The sequence below is a fragment of the Procambarus clarkii genome, chromosome 53 (genome assembly GCF_040958095.1).
Source record: "Procambarus clarkii isolate CNS0578487 chromosome 53, FALCON_Pclarkii_2.0, whole genome shotgun sequence".
Lineage (NCBI taxonomy): Eukaryota > Metazoa > Arthropoda > Malacostraca > Decapoda > Cambaridae > Procambarus > Procambarus clarkii.
In genome coordinates, this window is record NC_091202.1 from 29,164,736 (window position 1) to 29,174,798 (window position 10,063).

Sequence of the window (10,063 nt, forward strand, 5' to 3'; positions counted from 1 at the left end):
CTTATGGATTTGTTTATTATTTCCCTGTTTTCTCCGAGGGTCCATAACCTGTTATTAATCTTTGTCGACCCGTAACTTCAGGAGGGTACCCGCTGGAGAGGTTCTGGGAGTCCTCGAGGAAGCTGTTTGAGGAATACGGTCCCGTTGTCCGGATCGCCAAGCTTGCTGGGGACGTGGATATGGTGATGGTGTTCCAGCCAGAGGACACCAGAAGAATATTTAAGGTAATATTGGTGGTGGTCGAAGGTGCTGATGGTGGAGGTGTCTGGTGAGAGGCGCTTGTGGAAGGAGAAATTTAGGTCGTGAGGCAGTGCTTTAGTCAACCGTTGGTTAGAAAAGTCGGGGTCCAGGAGCTAACAGCTCGATCCTAAAGGCACAAATATAAAATACAAATAATAAATTCACTCACAGACACACACACACACACACACACACACACACACACACACACACACACACACACACACACACACACACACACACATGTCGTAGGAGTAAGGGGTGACATGATCACCACCTTCAAAATTCTCATGGGAATTGATTGGGTGGACAAAGACAAACTATTTAGTAAGGGTGGAACATGAACAAGGGAATACAGCTGGAAACTTAGTACCCAAATGAACCACAAAGATATTAGAAAGATTGTTTTCAGTGTCAGAAAAGTGTGTGTGTGTGTGTGTATGTGTGTGTGTGTGTACTCACCTAGTTGTGCTTGCGGGGGTTGAGCTCTGGCTCTTTGGTACCGCCTCTCAACCGTCAATCAACAGGTGTACAGATTCCTGAGCCTATCGGGCTCAATCATCTCTACACTTGAAACTGTGTATGGAGTCAGCCTCCACCACATCACTTCCTAATGCATTCCATATGTCAACCACTCGGACACTAAAAAAGTTCTTTCTAATATCTCTGTGGCTCATTTGGGCGCTCAGTTTCCTCCTGTGTCCCCTTGTGCGTGTGCCCCTTGTGTTAAATAGCCTGTCTTTATCTACCGTATCAATTCCCTTGAGAATCTTGAATGTGGTGATCATGTCCCCCCTAACTCTTCTGTCTTCCAGCGAAGTGAGGTTTAATTCCCGTAGTCTCTCCTCGTAGCTCATACCTCTCAGCTCGGGTACTAGTCTGGTGGCAAATCTTTGAACCTTTTCCAGTTTAGTTTTATCCTTGACTAGATATGGACTCCATGCTGGGGCTGCATACTCCAGGATTGGCCTGACATATGTGGTATACAAAGTTCTGAATGATTCTTTACACAAATTTCTGAATGCCGTTCGTATGTTGGCCAGCCTGGCATATGCCGCTGATGTTATCCTCTTGATATGTGCTGCAGGAGACAGGTCTGGCGTGATATCAACTCCCAAGTCTTTTTCTTTCTCTGACTCCTGAAGAATTTCCTCTCCCAGATAATACCTTGTATTTGGCCTCCTGCTCCCTGCACCTGTCTTCATTATATTACATTTGGTTGGGTTAAACTCTAACAACCACTTGTTCGACCATTCCTGCAGTTTGTCTAGGTCTTCTTGAAGCCTCAAACAGTCCTCTTCTGTCTTAATCCTTCTCATAATTTTGGCATCGTCCGCAAACATTGAGAGAAATGAATCTATACCCCCCGGGAGATCATTTACATATATCAGAAACAAGATAGGACCGAGTACAGAACCCTGTGGGACTCCACTGGTGACTTCACGCCAATCGGAGGTCTCACCCCTCACCGTAACTCTCTGCTCCCTCTTGCTTAGGTAGGTATTGCTTAGGTACCTATTGTGTGTGTGTGTGTGTGTGTGTGTGTGTGTGTGTGTGTGTGTGTGTGTGTGTAAACATTTAGAAGACATGATAGAGAAAAAGTTGAGAGTCGGTGTATTAAACAACTAATGGTCATAAAGACGGGATCCAAGAGTTAACAGCTCCATGCTGCAGGCACAAATAGGGGAATACGCCTCCAATACACACACACACACACACGTGTTATAAAAATAAGATTCAGAGAATCTCAGAATTCAGTAGAAATCAACGAATCGGAACATCGCGTTTGAAGTTAAATATTCTCGTCTGAAAATTCAGGGATTCGGTCTTCCATTTCAATATATAAAATCATGTTTTTATGTTTAGTTAAAGTTATGAGTATTGACGTGCTATGATTTGGTCAGTCTGTACCACATACGAATGTGTGTCTCGTATGTTAGTTTAAAATTGACGTGGCTTAACGTGTTATGATTCGGTCATTCAGTTTAATTATGCACATTTGTGTCTCGGTGCCTAAGTTAGGATTCAGTGAGGCTGGGTACAGAAAATTGAAGCAGTAGAACTTCACTCTCTGTAACACAGATAATTGAAAGAAAAGTGTTCTTCCTGAAGTTAATGCAGAAATTATATATGTGTAATATTTTAAAAATATTGTGTAGTTATTGTATTTATGCTTGCTAATTATTTTATATTCCTATATTCTCATTACTTTATTTTTCACTGCCGTTGATAATATTCCTTTCATCACCCACGTTACAGGAGTAGTGACAAATATATAATCTTCATATCTTAAATATGAAGATTAATATCACAAATATCTTAATCTTCACATACAAATATTCAGGTATGTGAAGATTAAGAGGCTCATCTTCATATTTTACCAGCTCGTTCATCCTCCATAAAATAAGTGTGAAGGTAAGGTAATCTTACTTGTTGCAGGCTGAGGGCCAGTACCCAGTTCGTCCTGGACTGGACATCCTCAAACACTACCGCTCTAGACGGCCCCAGTGGTTCACCTCACCTGGCCTGGTCCCGGGGTAAGTGTCGAGTGGAACCCCAATCACCAGTTGATTGGTAGTTGAGAGGCGGGACCAAAGAGCTAGAGCTCAACCCCTACAAACTTGGTGAGCACATGTCTCCTGCAGTTTTCGTATTTCCTAGGGGCCAGATTCACGAAACCACTTACGCAAGCACTTACGAACCTTGTACATCTTTTCTCAATCTTTGGCTGCTTTGTTTCCAATTATTAAACAGGTAATGAGCTCCGAAGCACCAGGAGACTCTTTAGAACAATAACAACAGTTTATTGGGAAGTTTTCATGCTTGTAAACTGTTTAATAAATGTAAGCAAAGCCGTCAAAGATTGAGGAAAGATGTACACGTTCGTAAGAGCTTGCGTAAGTGCTTTCGTGAATCTAGCCCTAAGTTCTTATGATGGCTGGGGCAGTGGACCAGGATATTCTGGATATTCCCGATTTTCCAACCGGTTGAATGCAACTGCATATTGGTTTATAAAAGTGGGTTGAAATCGTTTGACATGTAGTGCTTCGCTAATGATTTATTGTAGTTATTTTGTGTTGTATTTTTTATTGTAGTTATAGTTTACACCAATTTATATAATATATAATTTATTATATATAAATTATATAAATTTATATATAAATTAAATACAATTTATATAAATATAGTTTATAACAATTGTAGTTATATGTTTCGATTACTTCCGTGTTGTGGGTCAGAATATCTTTGTTGATGTTCTGGTGGTGTGCAGAAATTATAAGTTTTTTGATGGAGCCTTGTTGTTTGTGCATTGTTAGGAGATTTGAGAGAGATGTTGTAGTCTTACAAATCCACAATGGCCGTGACGAGGATTCGAACCTGCGTCCGAGAGCATCCCAGCCGCTGCCTTAATCGACTGAGTTACGACATGGTCAAAGTGAGTTGAAATCGAAGTTCTACTGAAATTACTGGATCTTGCAGCCTCTCCGAGGCACAAACCAGGGTTTTACACAACTCCCCCCATGCACTCGCGCTATGTAAAAGACCGTTCTCCCTCTTCCTCGGAGAGGCTGCAGGATCCAGTAAGTTCAGTAGAACTTCGGTTTCAACTCCTTTTGACCATGTCGTGGGTTGTGGGTTCGATTCCCGCACGAGGCAGAAACAAATGGGCAAAGTTTCTTTCACCCTGAATGCCCCTGTTACCTAGCAGTAAATAGGTACCTGGGAGTTAGTCAGCTGTCACGGGCTGCTTCCTGGGGGTGGAGGCCTGGTCGAGGACCGGGCCGCGGGGACACTAAAAGCTCCGAAATCATCTCAAGATAACCTCAAGAAGATGTCGTGGCTCAGTCGATTAAGGCAGCGTCTGGGATGCTCTCGGACGCAGGTTCGAATCCTCGTCCCGACCCTTGTGGATTTGTTCACTTGATGCATCACGCAATTGTGATTTCTGTGTGTAATGTTGTAATCTTGCCTATATATTGAAATTCTTTAGGGTTGACAGTCTCTAAGTGGGAGTGTTTGAGTATCCTTGCTAATAAACTGCATTAGAGAAACTAACATTTAATCAACATTTAAAAAATAATATTCTAGATAAATTTTAGTACAGGAGGATTGTGGTATTTAGCGAAATTGGAAAATAGTGTTATTTGTAAATCCTTGCAAGGGTGGGAGTAGCATGAGGCTCGACCATGACCTGCCTTTGACCATCCTCGACAAAGACCTGTCAAAGACGACTCACCATCCCTGCTAAAATGGTGAGACTAATCGAAAGCGTTTGGATTAGCTTCACCATTCGTCTAACACGAATCTTTTCAATATTTCTTACGTTTTTCTTCACCTTCCGGGGTAATTGAAATATTAACTATCCAAAGTTCATTTTCTCATTTTTTTATTATGGTCTGACGCCTAAAAGCGTTTCACAAGGGCTTTTTACATTTTCAAAGACAGGTTTACACATATATATCATGCATATATTCGTTTTGGGTGAAGTGATATGACACAAATGTTTTTGGGTGAGGTGACAGAACACGAGTCAATGGGTATAAATTGGATATGAAAACATAAGAATGAAAGTAACTACAGAAGGCCTATTGGCCCACATTTTCTCTTGCTGTTTCTATGTTGGTTCGTGGTCTTGAAGTGGGTAGAATTCTACCCACTTCATTTTACCTAATACCCACAATTCTACTTAATATTAGGTATATTTTTCAATAATAAAATTTTTATTATTTATAATTAAACTTAAAAAAGTTCTTATTTATAATTTCAAATTTTTCAAAATTCCAATTTCAAATTTTTCGTAATTAAAATTTCGATATATTCACTAATTACAAAAACTTCCACAGAGTATTATTATTAGCAATTGATGCGGGAATAATGACTCAGATTTTTAATAGACAGTAATTTAATGGACACATAACAGAAAAAATATATGATAAAAGAGTATCTATATATTATTACCATGGAAAAAGAAAAACTAAATATTTGGATAAATCGCAATTGACTGAAACCATTACAGACAGAGAGCGTGCAAGGAACTCTATGTACTCTATGTACTCTATGTACTCTATGTACTCTATGTACTCTGTGCAAACTGTAGAGGCTTGAACGAAATTTGATATAAAACAATTTGATATAAAAACAAACTTGATTTCAGAACGAAAAATACTCTTTGATCGGACAAAAATGCCTTTAGAAGGCATGCAATTTCAAAGGCTGGATTTTTATACAATAATCCTTGGTACGAAAATAATATTGGGTCCGATATTCTTTTGTTGGAATATCCTTTCATTTATCTCTTTCATGTCTCACCTTCGTACGTGCTCTAGTGTCATCTCCTCGCACTCTTACTCGATACCGTAAGAGTACCATCTTCGCTCTGTCCTTCTGTTGAATCTACACCATCTCAAGCCACCTCTCTTCCCCCTCCTAGCCATGTAATTACCCTATCCTTTCCCCTATTCTCCCTCCTAACCATACATGTATCATATCCTATCCCTTAATTTCTCTACTTAGAATACATATATTCTAATCTCCCCTATTCGCGTGTAAAGGCATAGACGGCATTTATCTTCTACATGGCTCTTTACTTGGTGTAGTAAGACTTCCTCACGAGCATCTTTGCAGTTGTCTGAAAGAAGAATGTAAACTCTATATTTTGGTTAGTGTCTGGAAGGGGGTCACGTTCCTAAAAGTAATTTCCTTGGGGTCATTCTTCCCTCTTGTGGGCTGTTGGGAAGGAGAGGCTAATAAGTAGAATGAAATAAAGAATCCTGAAAGAATTCATTGACGGAAACTTTGTCCCTTCTGACACAGACCAGAATATATTTAGTTCATCCTTTATTACAAGAAGATGTTGGCTATTTCTTACACGGTAAAAGGCCATCATGTTTTTATCAGGATTGGTTTTCAGGGGTTTTACCTGTAAATATTCAACCCATTAGAGAGGCCTGACAGCTGAATGGACAGCGCTTCTGATTCGTAGTCCTGACGTTCCGGGTTCGATCCCCGGTTGAGGCGGAAATAAATGGGCAGAGTTTCGTTCACCCTGATGCTTTGTTCACCCCAGCAGTAAATAGGTGTTTGCGAGTTAGACAGTTGCTACGGGCTGCTTCCTGGGGATGTGTAACAAAAAGGAGGCCAGATCGAGGACCGGGCCGCGGGGACCCTAAGCCCCGAAATCATCTCAAGATAACCTCAAGATAAGACAATCATTCTACCTGCTTCTGAATTTACTCACCATTGAACAGGCGATGAGTCACAATAACGTGTCTAAAGTATGATGACCAGACCACACACTAGAATGTGAAGGGACGACGACGTTTCGGTCCGTCCTGGACTATTCTCAAGTCGATTGTGAATGGACACAATCGACTTGAGAATGGTCCAGGACGGACCGAAACGTCGTCGTCCCTTCACATTCTAGTGTGTGGTCTGGTCATCACCAGTGAACATTTTCTCATGTCAAAAGTTAACATTCTCATAAGATCATGAACCAGTGTCTCTGCTGCTCTTTCTTCGTTTCGTCCAAAAGCAACAATGCTTTTCACTCTAACCTTTGTATACGACCAACAACGACATGCCTAGGCAGGTGCACCATCCGAGCTTAAAGGGATTGTTTCAGAGATCAGTGGCAGTCGAATGAAAATGCTTAACCCCAGTAACGTTGACTATAATAAGCTTAGGCACAGTTTCAAACCAGAAAACCAAGTTCGGTTCCCACATGATCGATCTTGCAAGACCGCATGAGGTGACCGCTTCATCGCCAGCGTCCGCACAGGCAACAGCCCTGACTCTGTTTTGAACAAAATGATATGAATGATATAGAGCATTAAAGGTGAGCAGTAGACCTGGACGCCCACAGAGTCCTGAGTGACCATCAGGCAGTGGTCGGGAGGAATGGAGAGTGGCAAAAATATCATATGTGCATGTTTGTGATATCAATAGCAGTTGAAATGGGAGTATATCATACCAGGGGGAGAGAAGGGATGAGAAGACAATGAGATAGAGAGACTGGAATAGAATTATCAGGGGGAAAGCGTCAAGCCATTACGTATATATAACAATTGGATTGGTTCAGGATAAGGATTTGGGATGGGACGGGGGGAAGAAAATGGTGCCTAACTACTTGGATGGTATGGGATTGAACGCCGACCTGCATGAAGCGAGACCGTCGCTCTACCGTCTACCCCAAGTGACTGAGCCAGAGAAAGAGAGAGAGAGAGAGAGAGAGAGAGAGAGAGAGAGAGAGAGAGAGAGAGAGAGAGAGAGAGAGAGAGAGAGAGAGAGAGAGAGAGAGAGAGTGAGATAATCGTATGTACTATTATGTCTCTTTAGTACGAAATGTTACGTACATAATCTTACTTTTTTTATTAGGTGTACAGTTTGAATTCCTCTGTGAATCTTTATACTAGTTGATTGACCGTTGAGAGGCGGGACCAAAGAGTCAAAGCTCAACCTCCGCAAGTACAACTAGGTGAGAACAGAGAAACACACACACACACCTAACCAGTACCGACACACAGATTCTCACAAACACACACACACACACACACACACACACACACACACACACACACACACACACACACACACACACACACACACACACACACACGCCACAATATCCACCCTGACATTCACAATCCTCACAAGTCTCACATACTCACCTTCTTTTCTTCCGAGTTCGTACATGCTGACTGAACCTATTACACTGAGCTCTGGAATCTGGCATTTAGGATTTTCTTTAATATCTTTCCTGCAGGATAAACAATATTGGTTTATGGATATTCTTACGGAGATCTGCAAATGATAATTGCGATTCATGACAATAAAAATTGATAAGGAGAAAATAGGATTTTTTTTTTTTTTGGGGGGGGGGGAGGATTTTAAAAAGAATAGCAAAGGGGGGAAAATGTAGAATTTTAAGTGGGGGAAAATGGAAAGGGACAAGACCCCCTTAAAGTTCGTTCAAATAGCATTTAATGTATAAGTGAGGATAATACAGAGGATCAGAGTTGAAGCCTTGAAGCATGATTGATACAGGCAAGACTACTCTGGTCTCAAGTTCAACTAAACTCACACCTTATTGCTGCTCCATGGGTAGTTCAGAAGTTTTTATTTCTGGTTACTCATGCTTCTGTTTATATATATATATCGAAGAATTTATTGGTGTTTGAGATTCTCTTGTCTGACCTATGTGCTGCCCGAAATCTTAGCGAAGTATCCAAAATTTGCTTACTGAAGGTAATGCATGCATATGACTGTAAAGCTGCTGCCCAGTTGGGTGGGTGTGCAGCAAGACTGTGTGACTCACTATAGATGTAAAGTGTCTTGTATAGTGACTGTTGTGAGCCTCTTGTAATGTCACTTTTGACACCTCTTTGTGACACAAAGATTATTGATGTGTGTATTTGTGTGGGTGATTAGATATGTATGTGTATGTATTTATGTATACGTATATATATAAGTACATGTATGTATGAGAGTGTGTACATGTGTATACAACATTAATAATTTTGTAACTAGCGTCAAACATTGTTATTTGCTTAGCTAAATCAACTAAAGGGTTCAGTTCCTGAACCGATTATGTGCCTCTGTAATCCTTTACACCACCGCCCAAGGGATGGGTATGGGGTGCATAATAAAGAAAGAAATTGAATTGACCTCGTTAGAGGTGGATGGTGGTTTTGGGAGGAACCAACACTTCTGAGTTTGTGGGAGATTACTTGGCAATTCGATTTTCACCGATGGGTGAGTGGCAGCACTTTGCTGACATTCTGACTCCAGTGATAGTATGACTGTTTCCTGAAAAAAATGTTTTCCTCAAAGTGGAAACCTCTACTTTGTATTCTCTGCGAGGCTTTGTTGGCCTCTGGGTTGACTGTTTGGTATGATCGAGATATTATATATATATATATATATATATATATATATATATATATATATATATATATATATATATATATATATATATATATATATATATATATATATATATATTTTACCGCGAACGGACTTGGGAAGTCTGTATTTTTCGTGCGATAAGAAAGTGATTGGAATATTTGATGGCAATGGTGTTCCACTGGGTTCTCAATATAATATTCTACATATTACAAATCCAATGAAGGATGATGCTCATACTTCTGTTGGAAAGGAGAGAGAGAGTGAGAGAGAGGGGGAATTAACAGGGGGGAAAACGCCAAGCCATTACGACTAGATATCACTTGGAAGGGGGTCAGGATAAAAAATTGGGATTGGGAACGATTTAGGATATAATTTATATGCAAAAATGACCTAATGTGCCTTTTGCTGTATTGAAAGGTGAATGTATCTGATCTTTTTAATTTTAGATGCGATATACACATATTATTCCATTAGAGAAAGGCTGAGTTAGACTTTATGCGTATCATAATTGATTTCGATCTGTTGTAGTGTAATTACTTCCGTAAGATCATGTATAAAAAACTCAGACTTTTTATGTATAATCCAGGTTCAGGTGAGCTGACAATGAAATAATGATATTATAGCTAATGAAATTTGCAACACTTCTAAAGATATTTTATGCAAAGCTCAGAAACATAACTGTATATATAAATAAAGGACGATTAATATAAAGATTTAAAAAATACGAAATTAAAAAGCAAATAGAACATGAAGAATATTGACTAAGAATCTAACTAAAAAACTAAATTAACTAGAAATAAATCATGTGTAAACTTGAGAAAAATTTACAGTCAGCCAGAAGTTCATTAAATTGGAAGAGAAATGATGTGTCAAATAAATTAAAAGTTATCATGAAAGAGGTGTCTAAATAAAAAGAAAA

The 10,063-nt window shown here is 39.8% G+C and overlaps 1 protein-coding gene across 2 annotated transcripts in view; it reads left to right on the top strand.

The window, feature by feature from the left end:
* The window catches only part of LOC123767246 (probable cytochrome P450 49a1), a 49,075-nt gene that overhangs the window by 21,962 nt on the left and 17,050 nt on the right, over nucleotides 1-10,063 (top strand). For both annotated transcript variants that reach the window (XM_069304849.1, XM_045756817.2), the window contains 2 exons: nucleotides 82-224; nucleotides 2,680-2,777. In XM_069304849.1, coding sequence (XP_069160950.1) covers nucleotides 82-224; nucleotides 2,680-2,777 — 241 coding nt within the window. The remainder of the gene's footprint in view (nucleotides 1-81; nucleotides 225-2,679; nucleotides 2,778-10,063) is intronic.